At 37.6% G+C, this 21017-nt stretch overlaps 1 protein-coding gene across 5 annotated transcripts in view; it reads left to right on the top strand.

The window, feature by feature from the left end:
* SLC22A15 (solute carrier family 22 member 15) overlaps positions 1 to 12708 on the top strand; it is an 86861-nt gene extending 74153 nt beyond the window's left edge. For 2 of the 5 annotated variants that reach the window (XM_023222739.2, XM_023222738.2), the window contains exons 8-11: positions 6085 to 6205; positions 7745 to 7817; positions 9820 to 10008; positions 10314 to 12708. In XM_023222739.2, coding sequence (XP_023078507.1) covers positions 6085 to 6205; positions 7745 to 7817; positions 9820 to 10008; positions 10314 to 10403 — 473 coding nt within the window. In that variant the 3' untranslated portion in view covers positions 10404 to 12708. Of the gene's footprint in view, positions 1 to 6084; positions 6206 to 7744; positions 7822 to 9819; positions 10009 to 10313 lie in introns of all 5 variants that reach the window. The other 3 variants (XR_002733776.2, XR_002733777.2, XM_023222736.2) reach the window with 3 other exon arrangements.
* The last annotated feature ends 8309 nt before the right edge of the window (positions 12709 to 21017 follow it).

Here is a 21017-nt window from a genome sequence, read left to right as displayed (position 1 = left end):
GAAAGGACATAACCTAAAAAGAAAACTACACACTGATATCCTTGATGAACATAGTTGCTAAAATCCTTAACAGAATACTAGCTAACCGAATCCAACAACATATCAAAAAGATAACCCACTACGATCAAGTGGGTTTCATACCAGGGAAGCAAGGATGGTTTAACATATGCAAGTCAATGTGATACACCATATAATTAAAAACAAAAATCACATGATCATCTCAATAGATACAGAAAAAGCATTAGACAAAACCCAGCATCTTTTTATGATTATAACTTGGCATACGAGGGACATACCTCAATGTAATAAAAGCCATCTATGACAAACCCACAAACAACATAATACTGAAAAGTTGAAAGCATTCCCTCTGAGAACTGGAACAAGACAAGAATGCCCACTCTTACCACTTGTCTTCAACATAGTACTGGAAGTCCTAGCCAGAGCAATCAGACAAGGGAAAGAAATCTTTATCCAAATCAGTAAAGAGGAAGTCAAACTGTCACTGTTTGCTGATGATATGATTGTTTACCTCAGAAACCCTAAATACTCCTCTAGAAAGCTCCTAGAACTGATAAAAGAATTCAGGATAGTTTCTGGATATAAGATTAATGTACACAAATCAGTAGCTCTTCTATACACTAATGGCAACCAAGCAGCGAATCAGATCAAGAACTCAACCCCTTTATAGTAGCTGTCAAAAAATGACATACTTAGAAATATACCTAACCAAAGAGTCGAAAGACCTCTACAAGGAAAACTACAAAACTCTGCTGAAAGAAATCGTAGATCACACAAATAAATGGAAAAACATTCTATGCTCATGGATGGGTAGAATCAATGTTGTGAAAATTGCCAAAAGCAGTCTACAAATTCAGTGCAATCCTTATTAAAATACCACCATCATTCTTCACAGAATTAGAAAAAAACAATTCTAAAATTCATATGGAACCAAAAAAGAGCCCACATAGGCAAAGCAAGACTAAGCAAAAAGAACTAATCTGGGGTCATCACACTACCTGATTTCAAATTATACTATAGGGCCATAGTCACCATAACAGCATGGTACTGGTATAAAAATAGGCACATAGACCAATGGAATGGAATAGAGAACCCAGAAATAAAGCCAAATACTTACAGCCAACTGATCTTCAAGAAAGCAAACAAAAACATATAGTGGGGAAAGGACAACCTTTTCAACAAATGGTGTTGGGATAATTGGCTAGCCACGTGTAGGAGAATGAAATTGGATCCTCATTCCTCACCTTATACAAAAATCAACTCAAGATGGATTAAGGACTTAAATCTAAGACCTGAAACTATAAAAATACTAGAAGATAACCCTGGAAAAATCCTTCTAGATATTGGCTTAAGCAAGGATTTCATGACCAAGAACTCAAAAACAAATGCAATAAAAACAAAGATAAATAGTTGGGACTTAATTAAACTAAAGAGCTTTTGCATAGCAAAAGGAACAGTCAGCAGAGTGAACAGACAATTTTCTCCCACTCTCCCACACAGAGTGGGAGAAAATCTTCACAATCTATACATCTGACAAAGGACTAATATTCAGAATCTACAACAAACTCAAACAAATCAGTAAGAAAAAACAATCCCATCAAAAAGTGGGCCAAGAACAAGAATAGACAATTCTCAAAAGAAGATATACAAATGGCCAAAAAACATATGAAAAAATGCTCAACATCACTAATGATCAGGGAGATGCAAATCAAAGTCACAATGTGATACCATCTTACTCCTGCAAGACTGGCCATAATCAAAAAATCAAAAAACAGTAGATGTTGGCATAGGTGTGGGTGATCAGGAAACACTTCTACACTGCTGCTGGGAATGTAAACTAGTACAGCCACTATGGAAAACAGTGTGAATGAAGATTCCTTAAAGAACTAAAAGTAGAACTACCATTTGATCCAGCAGTCCTACTACTGGATATCTACCCAGAGGAAAAGAAGTCATTATTCAAAAAATATACTTGCACATGCATGTTTATAGCAGCACAATTCCCAATTGCAAAATCATGGAACCAACCCAAATACTTATTAGTCAATGAGTAGGTAAAGAAACCATGGTATATATTCAATGGAATACTACTCAGCCATAAAAAGGAATGAATTAATGGTATTTACAGCAACCTGGATGAGATTGGAGACTATTATTCTAAGTGAATTAACTCAGGAATGGAAAACCAAACATCTTATGTTCTCACTGATATGTGGGAGCTAAGCTGTGAGGACACATAGGCATGAGAATCATATAATGGACTTTGGGGACTTGGAAGGAAGCGTGGGAAGGGGCAAGGGATAAAAGACTACAAATAGGGTGCACTGTATACTGCTCAGGTGATGGGTGCAACAAAATCTCATAAATCACCATTAAAGAACTTACACATGTAACCAAATACCACCTGTACCTCAATAACTTATGGAAACTAAAACAAAAATAAAAATGAAACCACAGTGAGATACCACAGCACACTGATTAAAATGACAAAAATTACAGAGACCACAAGTGTTGGTGATAAAAGAGGAACTGTAACTCATATACACTGCTAGTAAAAATACAAAATGGTAAAGACACTCTGGAAAATATTTAGCAGCTTATTTTAAAGTGAAACATACACTTACTATATGAACCAGTTTTATTCATGAGAAGTGGAAACCTAGATCCACACAAAGACTTTGATGCAAATGTTCGTAGTGAATTTATTAATAATAGCTCCAAACCGGAAGGAACTCAAATGCCCTTCAGCTGATGAATGGATAAACAAATTGTGGTATATCAATACAATGGAATATTAGTCAACAACAAAAAAGCAATGAACTATGTCCTACTATGCTAAGTGAAAGAAACCACACACAAAAGTCTACAAACAGTATTATATTATTGTGAAATTCTAGAAAAGGTGAAACTGTGGTGACAGAAGTTTGTGTGTATATGCTTTTTATAAAAAGTCAAAGGGAAGCAAAATGAATTGTAATTCTTACCCCATTTATGTATCATAGTAGAGGACCTGTACCTGTCTTAAAGATTTTTAACATGTGAACGATCAAAATGAACAATTTGCTTGCAATCACACAGTGAATGAAGTGGATGACAAAGTTGAATTTTTGCTATTTTGGGTCAGTGAAGTGTGACTGTGTCATACTAAGACATTTTTTCCTGGTGATCCCAAATGGTCTCTGAAAAACCTTCCAGAAAAATAGTTCTGAAAATTATGTCCTTAGTAGTTTCTTCATTGGAATAAATTTATAGCCTCCTTGAGTTCAGAATTTGAAGAATACAAGTGTTTTGAGATTTCCTTTTTTAAAAAGATAGTTTAGTTTTGCTTATGTCTTTTAAATCACTCTTTTTTTAGACCATCACTTTGGACATTCGTTGGTAATAGCCAATAATATCTGATTTTCAGATAAAGAATCCAGAGAGCCAGTCTAATGGCTGCAAAGCCTTCCTGAGCATTTGCCAGGACCAGCAGCTCAGCAGCCGCACAGGCGGAAGTCCCAAAAACAATAAGAAATAATTTTCTCATAATCAAACGTGTCTGAAATGGACATGGGCTATCTTGAGGAAAAAGTGAATTTCCCTGGTTTAAGTGGCAACTGCAGACCCCGTTGGCAGGCACATATGAGAGAAGTTTTAAGCATCAGATGGGGCATTGGACTAATACACGTATTCTGTGGACATGTACCCGGAGCCAGGCTTCCCAAATGGGCTACAGCTAGGGCTATCCTGACCCTGTCATGGAAAACTTCATCTAGCTTTGGATCTTGTGGATATTAAGAAGATAGGCTTTCTGTGACACACCCTTGGAATCCAAATTTCAAGGATGGCAGTTCTTTAGCCTGTTGTTAAAGATGTATAGTACCTCCTTACAGTTCTGAAAGTTGCCATTCTGTATAGGTTGAAAACAGTCCCAGAGATCATTTACAATCAAGCAAATGTGCATATTCTGCTATCCAACACCTTTTCCCAACTCATTCTGTTTTCTGGAAAATAATTGATGAATTTAATTTGCCCTCATTATTGGTTTAAGTGAAAATGTTGTTAGATCTCAAAAGTTGAGAAACGTATATCAGGGTAAATGCTGAAAGACATGTTTCTTTATCAGAAGCACCTTGTGGCTTAAAAATATATCCAGGACTTAGAAGAGCTAACATCTTCTTCCAAATAACCTGGTAGAAGAGTTTGAGAAAGCTGCCCCAGAAGGTGGAGTTTGGCAGAGTCTGGACTACTATGTTCAGGGCATACTCTTTAAAGAAGATGATTTTATACTTAAGCAGGGAAGGTGAAACTTATTTTTTGGACTGGGGCATATCTATGCCTCCCTCCTTTCAAGTTGAGAGAGCATGAACACAAGTTCTATACACTAAATTAATCCCTCTTGCAGTCCTTCCATGTATTAATTCAGCAGGTATTTAGTGAGCATCAGTGTACATAGTGCTATGGGAGGTGCAGTGAGAAACACAAATATAAGGAAGATACCAACCTGGGTCTGAGAGAACTCGAAATCCCAATTTGGACAGGCAAGATGGAAAAGTAAGCAGCCACAAGGCAGTGTCTGAGGCACGCCAGTTGAATGGATTGGAAAGTAGGGGCAGTGGAGGTCAAATGAAAGAAAGCATGTTTCATTTGAGCTATTTAGGGAAAGAGTGGTTTCTGTGAGCCATACATTCCTAAGGAAGGAACGAGAGTGTTCTCTTTGGCAGAAATGTCAAGGAGAATGAGATGCAATTACATTTGGTGATGAGGACATTGCTGCTGACCTTCAAGAGTAGGAACTTCAGGAGAGGATGGTATTGGAAGCCACATTGTAAGTTGCCAGGGCAGGTGCATTGGAGGAAGTGGAGTGGTGGTCACTCACTGGGACGTTTGATAGGGAATGGTAGGAAGTACAACAGAGTCAATGAGAACTTTTTTGCCTCATAAGGAGTAAATTGTTATTTTGAAGGTAGAGGCAAATGATTATTGAAGGGGAGATGTTAAACTTTTATAAAAAAAAATCATTAAATTGTAGAATCCCAGAAAGTATAATGTTAATAAAGGAAAAAAACATAAGATAATTGTTAGCATTTTTGGTAAAGAAATGAACTGACATAAAATATATTTTTTGCATTTTAAATAAAAGCATTACATTAAGAAACTAAAATATTACTATTGATTAGTAACTCAAGTGAGAAGTTGAGGAGTAAAAGTAATTTCATATTTAGATTCTTGTTATTTACAGAACATTGGTCGGGCATGGTGGCTTACACCTGTAATCCTGGCACTTTGGAAGACCGAGGCAGGTGGGTCATCATCTGAGGTCAGGAGGTCAAGACCAGCCTGGCCAACATGGTGAAACACTGTCTCTACTAAAAATACAAAAATTAGCTGTGTGTAGTGGCAGATGCCTGTAATTCCAGCTACTCAGGAGGCTGAGGCAGGAGAGTCGCTTGAGCCTAAGAGGTGGAGGTTGCAGTGAGCAGAGATCGCACCATGGCACTCCAGCCTGGGAGACAAGAGCAAGACTCTGTCTCAAAAAAGAGAAAGAAAGAACATTAACGTCTTTGATCTTCTGATAGTAATTGAATGGCATTGTTCCTTACCTTCTCAGTGAAACACCAGGGATACAAACTGTGTGTAAGAGCTTTTCTGGAGCTTACCTCTATCTCATGTATTTATCAGGGCTTGTTGTGCAGACCACTGTTTTACATCATTGATTGTGTGAGTAAGAGGGAAGAAAGGAGAGTCAAGTTACACCCTTGGAAGATGAAACTTATAATTTCCATGAAGCTTACTTTATGACAGTACAGAAGTTTTCAGGGTACTCTTATCATTCAGGAGTGAGTGAAAATTTATCACACTTAATGACACCAGTATGTAAGTTTTCAAGGGTAGAGCCAAAACACTGAAAAAATAGTTGTGTGTGTTTGTGTGATTACTAAACCTTCTGAATGTGTATGTGGTTACACTACCTCTTTGATCTTTGAGATCAACATGAATGCTGCCCACTCCATCAAAATGAAATGGGCCATTTAGAGGAATTATTTTAACTGTAGGTCTCACAGGCATTGCTCTTGTCCTCCTCAGACACAGGTGTGTTTGCAGTGGTGAACAGCCATTCCTTGTCCTTGCTGGGGAAGCTGACCATCAGTGCTGCCTTTAACATTGTTTATATCTACACCTCTGAGCTTTACCCTACAGTCATCAGGTATGTGCCTCACACAGCCTCATTCTTCACACATTCTACACTTTGTCATCCATTCTTGCACCAACAGAGGTGTGCTCATTTCATCTGCTTCTGGAGTTAGTCTGGGACAGCAGGAATTCAGCAAGCAGTTTAGGCTAAGAGCCTACCTTTGCAGACTGCTCTCTGCCTGCTCTGCTAGGAAAATGTCACTTTATGGTAGACTGAATTCCTTAGTGTAAATTGTAAGAGAAGTACTCTATGCTAAGCATATTCTATCACTCAAACAGTGCGCAGATGCTGTTATTATTTTGGTGAATTTTATTTATTCAGTTACCCATCCTGTATCACACATCACAGACAAGGGGACAAGCTCCCTATTCTCACAGAGCCTCCATTTTAACACAAAATAGACACATTTTTAAACGATAATTTCATATAGTAAGTAAATATCAGAATTAAACAGCAATTATTAAAGCTGGTTTCTTAATGAATAGGATGTGTTTATATTGAAAACGATAAATATCCAGCCTAAATTTTCCTTCATAAAATAAGTCTGAAAGCAAGAAACACACCCAAATTTGAAGGATGGGGGTGCAGCTGAGGCTTTGCAGAACTGCTTCTGTGGTCTGGGCAGGTATTCGCTCAGCTGGCTCTTTCTCAGTCTTTTAGAGGATCTTTCCAAACAATCCTTCTCCTTCCCTTATCTATGCAAGAAGCCTCATGGTTCTTTCTGCCTGTTAATTTAAAATTATTTTTCCCAGTAAGAGATCAGAGTGTCTGCAATTGGCTAGTAATTTCCTAGTTGGTCCTGTAACCTACTTTACCTAGCTACTGGCTATAAAACTAGCATGATGATTTTGTCCAAACTGGGACAATTTTGAGAGCAAATGTGAGTATAAACTTTTCAGCTGGGATTACAGAGTGCTGTATCCCTCTACCCAAAACCATTAATTATCATTCTCTTTCCTTCCGTCTCACCTTCCTACCTTTTTTATGCCTGCACTCCCCATAAAGGTGTTCTTGGTTTCCTAACAGTACACACTTAGTCAGTTTCTATTTATATGCTTGACCCTTTAATTGTTAATTAGTTGAGTTTAAATAAATGAGCAGCCTTTTCAGATCATAAAACCCTGGCTCTTTGTAAGAGACCTAAGGCATAAAAACCCATGAGAACTTTTAATTTAAAAATATTCAAATGCTCTTTTCTATATCATCCTTTGTGGATCCACTGTCCAATATGGTAGTTACTAGCTTTGTGTAACTATTTAAGTGTAAATTAATTAAAATTAAATATATTAAGCATTCAGTTCTTCATCCTTCCTGGCCTCATTTCAAGCACACAGTAGTGCATGTGTCTAGTGGCTTCCACATTGGACCGGGTAATTACAGAACATTCCTAGCATCTCAGGAATGTCTAGTAGGCAGCTCTAGAACCCACTGTTCTCTATGATCCTGTACTTCCACTTCAGGACATGTTATTCAAGGCCCACTGCTGCCCCCCAAGGGTCTCTTAATTTCCCCGCTAGAACTTACTGATGTATTTTTCCTTATGCTTTTCAGGAATGTTGGGCTTGGAACTTGTTCCATGTTCTCCCGAGTTGGTGGGATTATTGCTCCCTTCATCCCCTCACTGGTTGGTTTGTACCTTCTAGTTTTGTTTTTCTTGATTCTCTGCTTTGGAAATGCTTATGCTTTTGAGTGGAAAGGGGTGATGAACAGATGTCATTTAAGATCAGCTGACACAAATGTGAACCTTGTCCCTTTTAGATAGTACTCCGTCAGGGCAGACGGACTCTTATCGAGGATTCATTTGCCTCCAGTGGGTCTGATTTTTTGTTCATTGGAATTCGCTTGAGGGCCTGCTATTGCCAGTGTGCCCCATTCCTGTCCCCGTGAAAAAGTTAGTCAACTAATAAGTATGTATGACACTTCTGCTGTGTGCTGGGCTCTATGTTGAGCACTTTCTACATATCATCATGTGCAGTCCTCATAGTAACCATAAAAGGTAGGCATTGTTGTTACCCCTGTATTAAATATGAGAAACGCTACAGAAAGAGGTTAAATACCTTCCCCCAAGAACATACCTCTTGGAAAATATTAGAGGAGAAATATGTCTCGCACCGTGTCTGTTAATATGTTTTTTGAAACTTTCCAACTGTTATAGTCAAAGAAAGGGAATCAGATTAAATGACAGCCCTAAAATCCTTCATCTTAAAATGCTCAGATTCTGTGAAAGAATCCAGGGGACCCCTATGCAAGTCTCTCCTTGGTTTGATTTGTGACTTTCCCCAGCTGAGACATTTTGAAAGCAACTAGATTTGATGTGGGACTTGTTGACCTGTTCCGTAGACAACTGTTCATTACTTAGGCAGGTCTCTGAAATGCCATTGTAACCTTTTCATTTTCTGAGGTGCAGTACATTTCCCTTCTCTGAGTATCTCTCTCCATGTCTCATGGTTAATTTTAGGTCACAAGACCCTTCTTGAAGGGGTCATGTTAGGTCTGTGTTTTATTCTGCAAAATATAGGTACTGTTAAAGATATCTGACTTTGGATAGCTATCCTAGAGCATTATAATACCCAGCACTGTGTCTCTGTTGCTTCCTATAAGGTTAGAAGAAGGGAAAGTGTGTGTTCCCCTTGTTTCAACAACAGGCTCACAGTGCTGGACATATGTTTGCATGTAGATGGCTAGAGATGAGAGATTCTCCTCCTCCCTCTTCCTCCTCATCCCCATCTTCTGCTTGGTTCTCTCCATCTCTCCCTTCTCCTCCCCCTTCTCCCTTTTCCACCTCCTCCATTATCTCTTTACTTTAAAAAAATCAGGAAAAAATAGCCTGAGGGGAAATCCTAATTAGCAGTGAACCTACCCACAGAATTTGGAAGCCTAAACCAGAAGATCATAAAGCTTAGCTGGAATTCTGGAATGTTGATCAGCTCAGAAAAGCCCCAGAGAAGCACCCTGGAAGCAACTGTTTTTCGTGTTTTCTTTGAACCTGTTGGTGATGAAATGTTTCTGTTTTCCTAAGAATATGTTTTGGATCTCTGAAACAATTGCTTGTTTCACCAGTCCTTTACCATGCTCAATTTAGAAGTTTATAAGCCATATGTATATGGTAGGGTTGGGTTTTTAAAAGAGTTTTTACACCTTTAATCCCTGGAACTCTCAGTTACGGTGTTAAGGTATATGGGATGATTTGGCCAATTCCAGGATTGAGAACTTTAAAGTTCATCATCAGCAAGTATTTTGGGGTGCCTCTGTGCAAAGTGTGCTCACCTGGAATGGAAGCTGAACTACAAGATGTCCTGTCAACTCTGGCCATATAGGCCTGCCTGCTCAGAGGCAGCCTGGCCTCTTCTCCTGCAGTACCCACCCCGGGCATGAAATTGCTGTTTCTGATCCACAAACCAGTACTGTTCTTTTATTTACTCACTCCCATATCTATATGCCTGAGGAATCATTCTCTGATTTCCCAGGATAATTCATGTGGAAAGAAGTGGTTTATAGTGTAGTCTAGTGGGAGGTCATGAACTGGGTGGTAAACATGACGGTTTTTCAGTCATGAGACTGCTTGCGTTACATGCTAAGGAAACTAATGCTCTGGTTTGTTTTCATTCCACTCCCCACCTCTGCAGAAATATGTGCAATGGTCTTTACCATTCATTGTCTTCGGAGCCACCGGCCTGACCTCCGGCCTCCTGAGTTTGTTATTGCCAGAAACCCTTAACAGTCCGCTGCTAGAAACATTCTCTGACCTCCAGGTGTATTCGTATCGCAGACTGGGAGAAGAAGCATTATCTTTACAGGCCTTGGACCCTCCACAGGTGTGATATTTTTCTTAATTATTATACCAGTTGAATGGTGGCAGTTATTGAAGAAAAGAAGGTTTGCATTAAATAGAACTGAGCAAAACTGCTGGAAAACAAATGTGGGATCTAACAGCAGCTGATTTTCAGAGAAATAAAGATGATCAATGATTCATTAGCTTTCCTAGAATATTTTAGGGGCTATTTATTGGGGAAATAGATGTCGTACAAATACATTTGTCAGTTGAATAGCTAGATGGTAATTTCCGTTTCAGAAATGTCATGACATCATTTCCCTGCCCTTTTCTTCTTTCCTGTTTCAGTGTGTGGACAAGGAGAGCTCTTTAGGGAGCGAGAGTGAGGAAGAGGAAGAATTTTACGATGCAGATGAAGAGACTCAGATGATCAAGTGAAGAGCCCCAGATTCCCCCTAAGAAGCAAAGGATCATCTTTTATGCCTCTGGCTAAGGCAGGTTCTTCCATGAATATTAAGAGAGTTGTAAAAAGAGGCTTGGCTTGAACGTACATAGATGGTACCCAGCGTGGACTGATGTTTTTAGGCACAGAAGTTGGAGAAGAGATTTCATGAGAGACAACATCACTGCATTGAGAGAACAGTTGTTAATTTGTTTAGGATTTAAGTTCTGCTCAGAATCATAACACCTGCAGAACAGCCCAAACCCACATTCCAAAGTGGTAGGCTCATTTGTTTCTAGAGGTTTCATCATGTCGCTTTTCCTTCATCATGATCTAAATAAAGGCAAATATGTAAAACTTCTCACTATTTTGGTGGGGTAACATAAACTATCCTTAAGATTTAATCTTTATACCATGTTGGACATTTGCCCCTATCAGTTGCTACTTAGGAATCTTCTGGTACAGGTTAACATCAGCATTTTAATTTTGTGTCCAGGGAAAAGCACCCAGAGGTCATCTATGTGTCCCGAGACCCTCCAGCTTTTCCTCAGCTGATGAAATATGAGTCCTCAGCTTGGTTCCCACCCTGCTGGTTGACTTGGGCTCCTCATGCCTTGAGTCCCACAGATGATTCATTAGGAAAAGCCAGATGTACCAAAGCGATTTACTCAGAGTCAGTAGTGTAGCTCTGGCTGCCTGTCAGCTCCCTTGGATACTACATTGTGTGATTTCTTCCTTTCCCACTAATATGCACATCCAGAAAAATTTCCATCTGAGATTCTAGTACTTCAAAATCATGCGTAGTAAATGAGAAAGCTTTAAGTAGAGGGCAGTTAAACAGTGACATGTTGAGCACCTGGAGGGAATAAAAGGTGCAGTTTTTAATAATGGAGAAAATGAAATTATCTTTGATAAATTTTTATTTGTTTTGCTTTCAGTATTGTGCCATGAGGGATTTGGACAATATTTAAGAACTTGTCCTAGATCAGCCCCGACCTGTTTAATCAGAATGGAAGGTTCAGTAATTTCACAGGAAATGTTGGTTTTTCATTAAGTGCTACCAACTTTCAAGTGAATCTTACATTTGATTTCCTAAAATCATGTCTTAAAAACATGTTTTCCCATGAAACTTGAATACTATCTCAAATAGGAATATAAACCTAGAGTCAACAAGCTTAGGCAGCACTGATTTGGGTCACTTTCCCAACGAGGAAAATTTCTGTGTTTTCAGAATTTCCATTTCTACTAATCTCTTAGAGAAAAAGAAATTGAATTAGAGGTAAATAGAAGACGTCACTGTGGCTGCTTTTGGAAGTGCTGGAAGCATCACCCCAATTGGCTCCAAATACTGTCATGTTTTCTTGCACATTGACTTCTGGTTTCCACTGTATCAGTATGTACCTTTGTAATTGTTATTTTTATGTCTTTTATGCCCTTGATTATTAATTGGGCTCTTCATAAACAGAGGCCATCTCTACTACTGTTTATTTTTCTCTGCTGTGCCCAGAACATTGACCTAGACACAGTAAGACCTAGTAAATATTACTGTTTCTAGCCATCAGGGAGATTGTGGAACTCCTCCCAGTATAACCTCTGCAAACTCCAGGCAAATCTGACCCAAACTCCCAAATTGTCAAATTCTGCTTAACTTTCTCTGGAAAATAGACACCTTCTCAACATCAGAATAGGAAGAGAGGAAGAACTTACAAAGACATTTAAATGTTCTTCTTAAATGGTGGTTGGGCATTTAAAACACTGAACTAACATATACATAATTTGTGATTAGTTGGAGCTTTCTTTGTATTATAAGAGTAATATATCTCATTACAGAAAATTTGGAAACTAGAAATTAAAAAATGTATCACCCATACGTCCAACATCGAGAGAAAACCAGTGTTACGGCTTTGTTCCATTTGAAGATCAATTGGGAGTGCATCTCTCTATTGGCACTGGGTTCAATTGCCTCTGGCTAATAGAGTTCAATTAGTTCTATCCCTGGGTTTCCTTTCTTAGCTGTGGGGTGGAAGATATGAGGGAGAGGTCTACAATTTGAATATGTGTTACTTAATAAGGCTCGGCTGGCCATCAGTTCCTTATGTCAGATGTATCATTAAATTTTTTTTCTAGATGGTCCTTGAGCAAAACGTAATAATTACTTTTTTTTATTTCCACTGCCTTTATAAAATCAAAATTTCCTCCTTTTGATAATAACTGTTGAATACTATTGATGTAGAGAATGTGTACATGTGTATATTTGCATTGATTAAATTATTGGAAAACTTTTCATTGATAGGTAATGTATTTTGATTGTGCAGATGGTTTGTAAAAAGTATCCTTTTTTTATTCTATTCAAAATTAAATTTTTTTCTCCTAAAATAAAGCAAGAAACCATGTTGAAATTGTCTGATTTTGTGAGTTATAACCACAGCCCAGTAAAACCAATACTTGTTATTTGGCTACTTCCAAGCAATGCAGATATTCTTTAGTATTTAAAAATGAGCAAATAAACAAAATGAGGCAAATAAATGAGGAAAATGAGTTTCTGAGGCACTGCTTAAGTGACCATAAGTCAGACACATATTTTTATGGTGGGCAAATTGATGAAGATACTTTAAGTAGGTGATTTATATTCATAACAAATACATATTGAAATAATGTCACTACTGTATCAGAATTAAAAAACAGCCTCGTATTAGGACTTCTCCATATAAATTATTTATCATTGGTTCTTAAATTGGAAAAGTACCTATAAATGATTACATTTTTTAACTAAATAAAATGCAGATATTTTGGCTTCTTGTGAATTTAATAAAGAATCATAAAACATAGACCTTTCTTTTGTTCTCCCAGAATGTCTCAAAATCTACAGTAGTAGCTTTGACAAGTTGGGCAAATGCAGAACCTGCTAATGAGTTAAGTAATATATGGACAGGGGTTGTAGCAAAGTTGTAGACTGATGGACACAAAAGTTAACTATCCAAATACTTTTAGAATGAGGAAAATTCAAAGACAGTGCATTGTGGAAAATCCATCAATGTAGTATATCAAAGGAGAAAGAGCTTATGATTACCTGAATAGAAAAATAAACATTATTTGACAACATTCAACATCCATTCAAAATAAAAGCTACTAGCAGAGTAGGAATAAAAGGATGCTTCCTTAATAAAATAAGAGATACTATAGTAGATACGATAAATTGGCACACAGCATCTCTTCACCTTCCTGGTACCTTGGCCTTTAGCCTTTTTTTTTTTTTTTATCATAACCCACAGTGAGAAATGTGTTTTATATATTCATCCTGTCATACTTTCCCAGTTACAAATATATATGTACATATAAAATATCTAAAAATCATAAAAATGTATATATTTTATGCAATAATAATCTTGCTAGGCATACTAATAACTTATGTTCTATTTCACTTTTTAAAATGCCATTTATGACTCAATAAATGGATATCATGACCCGCTAATAGGTTGCAACCCATAGTTTGAAATCCACTGTTCTACTCTATCTTCTTGTACTACAGAAACTTTGAAGCTAAAATGTACATTTTCTGAATTTCTTGCAGATAAGTTTACCCCTTGCAGCCAGGTGAAGTTTGGTTTCCTTCAATCAGATACAAATGGAACTTGGAAGGTAGAAGCAAGGTGGAGGCCATACTTTTGATGAGTCTGCTTTTTTCTTCACAGTGGTGGAGCCAATTGGTTTTTTTGAGGCAGTATCAGCCAGAGATGTTGTCAGTTGAGCAATAAGATCTTAAGATGTTTTGATAAACCTGGAGTAATATTTCTAGTATTCAAATGGAAAAGCAAAGATCCAAAAATATTCAAGACAACTCTGATAAAGAAGAGCAAACAGAAGGTACTTGACTTTCCAGATATAAAAACTTACGAATCTGTATTATTGGTCAGCAGTAGACAAATAGATCAATAGAACATAACAGAGATTTGTTAAAGATAGCATGACACATTAAAGGAACTAAGTCTTCTCACCATAATAAAAATAAATTCCAAATAGATTGAAGGCCTCAATGAAAAACAGCAAAACTTTAAAACTATTTGAAAGTTATAGAATATTCTTATGACCTTGGAAAATGGATAGATTTATCAGACAAGAACTAAAAATCATAAATTATTTTTTAATTGATATATGTGACTTGATCTAAATTTAAAACTTGTTTCTGTATGACTGAACATTCTACAGAGTTAAAAGGAAAGCAGCCTGGGTGCAGTGGCGCACGCCTGTAATCCCAGCACTTTGGGAGGCCAAGGTGGGCGAATCACCTGAGGCCAGGAGTTCGAGACCAGCCTGGCTAACGTGGTGAAACCCCATCTCTACTAAAAATACAAAAAAAAAGTTAGCCAGGCATGGTGGCATGTACCTGTAATCCCAGCTACTCAAGAGGCTTAGGCCAGAGAATCGCCTCAACCCGGGACGAGGAGGTTGCAGTGAGCCAAGATCACGCCGCTGCACTATAGCCTGGGCAACAAAGCAAGACTCCGACTTAAAAAAAAAAAAGAAAGCAATAGATTAGGGCAACATTTATAAGCAATAAGGATTAATATCCAGACTATATGAAGAATTACTGCAAACCAGAGATAAAAGTAATAAAGTTTACAAAAACTATGATTAGGCAATTTATAATTCATAGATGAAAAGATGCTCAACCTCACTACAGGATCAGGGAGCTGCAAACTGAAACCACATGAAGATATCTTTAAAAATCCATTAGATTGGGAAAATAAGAGTCAGAATATCAAATGTTAAAGCTATGAAGAAAAGGAATTTAGTGACATCCTGATAGAAGCATAAATTTATTCATCAACTAGGTTGTCAGCGAGTGAGGATGAAAATGTACATAGTCTAGGATTCAGAAATTCTGCTTCTATGTATATCTCATGAAGAGTGTTTTCAGAAATTTTTACTATAACCCACTGTAAAAAAAAGTTTTATACTGTGACACACAGTACACACACCTGCATACATACCCATATATGTGTGTGTGTGTATATATATATACACACATAGATATATAATTGAAATGGTGTTATAAAACAATACCTACTACCCTTAATATCTGCACTACATTATATTTGGTTTTATTTCATTTCATAAAGAATACTAGTGAAGACACACTAAAATGATTTCACAGTTTTGGATGGATCAAAACATGCAGTTGGAAAAAGTGAAACATACTACCCTTAATATTTGCCTTGGTACTTGCCTGATATACATGTGTACAAGAGATTTGTATAGAATGTTCATTGCAGCATTATTAGTTGTAATAAAACAATGGAGGTAAATACCTTCAGTAGGGAAATGTATATATGTAATTTTATATGCATAGGATGAAGTAAAAACATAGTTCTATGACTGAGGTGATTGGATCTCAATAATGTTGAACAAAATGTTGGCAAATTTTTACTGAATCAAAGTCCTTTCATGTTTAAATTTTCCAGTGAATGATTGGAGTACTTGCTAATTAAAGGGATTTAAATACTTTTCACGTCATACTTTAAAGTGAAGACTATTGATATTCTGTTACAAAAATATAGAAATCTCTTAATCCCACCCAGATGAAGAATTATCCCTTTTCCCCATGGAGAAAGTCTATAAACTTGCCCATCTGCAAGTCTCAATTTCTCTTCAAAAAGAGCTTTGCATTTGTGGAAACATTTAGACAACTTTTCAGCCAAGACTCTCGAGCTATCTTATGAAGCTTAGAAAAGATTACATATTTATTAAAAAATGTGAAGGACAGATGTAGCTAAATTAGTATTAAAAGAACTTCAGTCTAGACCCTGAAGAACAATTGATTTTGAATAGAATTGATTGATACAGTTGCTTTGCTTCAAAATATAACTTTAAGAAATGGAATGAAATGATGGTGTATGAATGTAAAAGCACACAGTCAACTTGGAGGACTTTAATTAATGAGTGATTTACCAGTATGTGTGCAGAGCTTCTAGAAACCATGGAAGATAAAGCATTATGCAAAAGGAAGCCATTAATAGAGTCTGTAAAGGTGAGCCTTGTGGAGCACAGCACCACAGGAGGAGTGGATCCAGAGGGGCAGAGGCAAACAAGATATTCGCTCACCACTGGGAGACCCTTAAAAACTGGTGAATATCTGTCACATCAGATGATTAAGGCTTTAGAAGCATTCAGGCTAAGCAGTTCTTGGTGCTGATAATACAACAGATTAATTTGCTTCCTGGAGTCACTTTTATTCTTATAGTTGCTTGTCACCACATCAATGTAAAAGAAGAAGGACTTGGCCAGGCGTGGTGGCTCACGCCTGTAATCCCAGCACTTTGGGAGGCTGAGGCGGGTGGATCACAAGGTCAGGAGATCAAGATCATCCTGGCTAACACGGTGAAACCCTGTCTCTACTAAAAATACAAAAAAAAAAAAAAGTTAGCCAGGCATGGTGGCGGGCGCCTATAGTCCCAGCTACTCGGGAGGCTGAGGCAGGAGAATGGCTTGAACCTGGGAGGCAGAGCTTGCAGTGAGCTGAGATCGCATCACTGCACTCCAGCCTGGGCGACAGAGCAAGACTCCATCTCAAAAAAAAAAAAAAAGGACTACAACATGACTTACACTGTCTACAACTAGGATGTGATTTGCCAAACAACTCCCTTTGCCCTCTAATGCTTTCAGTGGGTACTGAATGACCTGAAGACTACATCAAATGCTACATCTCACCACACTGGTGATTCTTTTTGAGGAAAACAAAGATCAACTATGATCAGCAGATGCCTTAAGGCCTCACACTTCCACACACACCACCCCATTTCCTTGATAATATAAAATAGCAAAACAGTGACCTGAAATGAATTGTAATATCTATAATATGCCTGTCTCTGATGCAGATGGTTAGACTGGAAAACTTAATTCTGAAGTTGACAGGGAAGAAAATTGGCAAAGAGCAGCAATTTACTTTCAAATAATATTCTTTCCAAATTATTTGTTGTAATTAATTTGTCCATGATAATTTCCTCTGAGCGGATACTATAACCAAGGAAGAGCAAGAAAATGAAGAGTATTTGCTTTTACGGGAAGAATGGCAGCCAGAAAGATCAGTGGTTAGGAAATGCCAATCAAACCAATTTTTCTTTAAAAAATACTCCCAAAGGCCTTCTTAGTTTTCATAAGTAATGGGGTCTTGCATTGGTTTTCTATTGATGCTATAACAAATTACCACAAACTTAGTGGCTTTGGACAAGATGAATTTATTTTATGACAGCTCTGAAGTCAGACTACGAAATGAGTCCTAAGGGGCCTGAATGAAGATGTCAGCAGAGGTGGTTTCTGGATTCCTTTTCTGCAATAAAAGGTAACATCCACAGGTTCTAGGGATTTAAATATGGATAGCTTTGGGGGAGAACATTATTCAGCCTGTCACAGGTGTCTTAAAGTGTGTCAAAAGATCCTAGGTAGACAAGACCTGGTGGAGTCATCAGTGTATGTTATTAATTTAATGAATAATTCAGTCATCACCTGGAGCAGCCAGACAGAAATCATGGGTAACAGCCCCAAATCTCCGTTTATTGTTGATCTTTTCTAACTATTTAACTGAGCCTGAGGTCTCCCACTGAGACATTTTGTCACTTGTTTGAAAGAATACACTGCTTACAAAATAATTTAAAACTCATAAGTCTTTGTTTTTGAGTTTCATTTGTTGCTGTATCTTAACAGTTTTTTTAGCAATTATCAAAATCAGCCAATCACTTCTGTTATTACTTATACTTTTGTTACGTTCTCTATAATCAACCTATACTTTTCCATCAAACTCTTTGTTTTGTTTGTTTTGAGACAGGGTCTCGCTCTGTTGCCCAGGCTGGAGTACAGTGGCGCGACCCTGGCTCACTGCAACCTCCGCCTCCCAGGCTCAAGTGATCCTTCTGCCTCAGCCTCCCAAGCAGCTGGGACTGAAAGCATGCATCACCATGCAGGGCTAATTTTTTTGTAGAGGTGAGGTTTTGCCTTGTTGCCCAGGCTGGTGTTGAACTCCTGAGCTCAAGCGATCTTCCAGCCTCAGCCTCCCAAAGTACTGAGATTACAGGTGTGAGCCATCACTCCCAGCCTTCCATGGAAGTCTTATTGTGTCATTTAATAAATGATGATGTCTTCCCTACTAGGCCATAAGCTCTACAAAAACAGAGTACATGTCTTTCTTTTTTCCACCCCATAGCAGTGCGCCCAGTGTGTCATGGGCATTCAGATTACTTTTTCATATGAGCTCTATTGTTACATTGAACTCAAAGGCAAGCAGGGACCATATCTTATTCATCTTATTAACTCTAAAAACTAGCATGGTATCTGGGACACAGTAGTCACTTATTACATTTCTGAATGAATGGATGCCCAGACACAAGGCAGTCATGATTAGTTTAGTCTATTCAGTAATATACTCAAAAGGGATACTCTTCCCCAAAATCAATTTGAGAAAAGGATTTTTGATTATTTATGTCTGAGAAAGCTGCATATAGATACTAGAAAAACCTTCATTTCACCTTAAACTTCTCATTATCTAATCTCACCATTTTGTGTAAAGTTGTACTTAGGATGAGAATACATTCAAGAGAGCACTGATTCCTTTTTTATAGGGTTAAAGATGTCTACCTTGAGAAAGGAGGTAGACAAAGAGAGATTAATTAAATAGTAATCTTGTCCATGTACCTATAGACTTATTACTATAGTACCATTCCGCCTACTGATTCGTAGAATGAATGAATTTGATGATTTTTAAAAATTGAGATATCTCCTTGTCTCAATAGAGAGGCAGTCTATCCTATGATGGTATTCTTTGGACAACTTTTTGACATAGTCACCAATATTGTAGTCTTCAGGTCTTTTAAAATAATTCGTCTAATGGAAACACCATATAAAAGGTCGAGAAATGATGTCTATTTGGTTCTGGGCATTTGAAGATCATCAAACACATTAAGAAAAAAAATCATTAGGTGTTTGATCAATGTTTAGATTTTTCTGTTTGCTAGATAACTCAGAAGGTGGCTGTCATATGTTGACTAAATATAGGTTACCTTTGATTTGTCAGAGGAATGCTTTGCTGGGGAATGCATAAATAGCTGAAAACAACAGAGAGTAAAGCCTAAGGGGAAAGTTTGACAGGCTGGTTGTATTTATGTATTCATCCTGCCAGATCCTTGAAAAAGGTATTTATTGTTAAGTAGATTCCAAAACATCTTCAAGACCAGAAAATGCCTTGGATGCCACTGGGCTGTTGAATTCCTTAGTTATTGATTTACTAATGTCATCATGAAACAATTTATGATCTTCCCAATCCAGTACCCAGGAGAGGGAAGGGCTTGATAAGGATTTAGCTGATAAGGAGGAGAAGAATTGCAAGATTGAAGACCCAGAGCAGCAGCAAAGAATTTTGAAAAAAGAAATTTCACTAAAGAGTAAAGTTAGTGTTATTTTGGTTATGTGGAATATTAGAGTGAATTAAGTAGAATAATAAAATCACTAATAAAATTGATTAGCAAAGAGGTAATAAAATCACACCATTGAGAAACAGATGCTAACCTAGACTTTGTATATCTTCAATTTCCTTTCAAGCATTTCAAATCTCCCCAAATAGCTTCAAATTTATCCTTAGGTAGATGTGCACAAAAGGTTTCTTCAGCTACTTTCTAGTATTCAAGAGATTATTTCAGGGAAAAATCACATTTATTTATTCATCAGATATTTTGGTAAGTATTCTAGGTGCTGGATTAAAAGAGATAAATGGCTCACGCCTGTAATCCTAGCACTTTGGGAGGCTGAGGTGGGCGGATCATTTGAGGTCAGAAGCTTGAGACCAGCCTGGCCAATATGGTGAAACCCTGTCTCTACTAAAAATACAAAAATTAGCCAGAAATCACCTGAACCTGGGATGTGGAGAATGCAGTGAGCCGAGATCGTGTCATTGCACTGCAGCCTTGGTGACAGAGTGAGACTCTCAAAAAAAGTTTAAAAAGTACAATAATAAAATAGATAGCATGTCTTATTTTTCTTCAGGCTCTGTTTAATGGTGGTGATGATGACATGATGGTCATCACTATCATCCATTGAGTATATGCACCGTGTCACCATGTTAAATGCATTCCATAGTTATTGCATCATTTAATTCTCACAACTCTATTAGGTAGTTTTATAATCCCTACTTTATTGATGAAAACAATGAAGCTAAGAGACATTACATAACTTTCTCAAGGTCACAGTAAGTGGCAGTGCTAGGTCTAGACCCTATCTTTCATGTGTCAAAGCCTAGCACTTAACTGCCCCTTCTGCCCTGCTTCCTGTGAGAGTTAATTCAAGAGAAAAAGTGTCACTTCTTTTTCACAGATAGTTAGAAATTGTTCCAACACCTCCCTGGTTTTCAGGACAAGAATGCAAATTGAGAACAGACACTGGTGGAATCCTTAGGAAGCCAAGGCTCAGACGTTTTGATTAGGCCCCTTCTGGAGGAAGGCCTTTAGAAGGATTCTAATTAATTAAGGATTCTCCCTATATTTTATAAACATTTGAGATTTTTTTCTCCAGAATTAGTGCAGGAATATATTTGCCAGTCAATAATATGAATTGACTGAGAAGTTTGT

This window comes from Piliocolobus tephrosceles, chromosome 1, assembly GCF_002776525.5.
Source record: "Piliocolobus tephrosceles isolate RC106 chromosome 1, ASM277652v3, whole genome shotgun sequence".
Taxonomy (NCBI): Eukaryota; Metazoa; Chordata; class Mammalia; order Primates; family Cercopithecidae; genus Piliocolobus; species Piliocolobus tephrosceles.
This window is presented reverse-complemented; position numbering and strand designations above follow the sequence as displayed.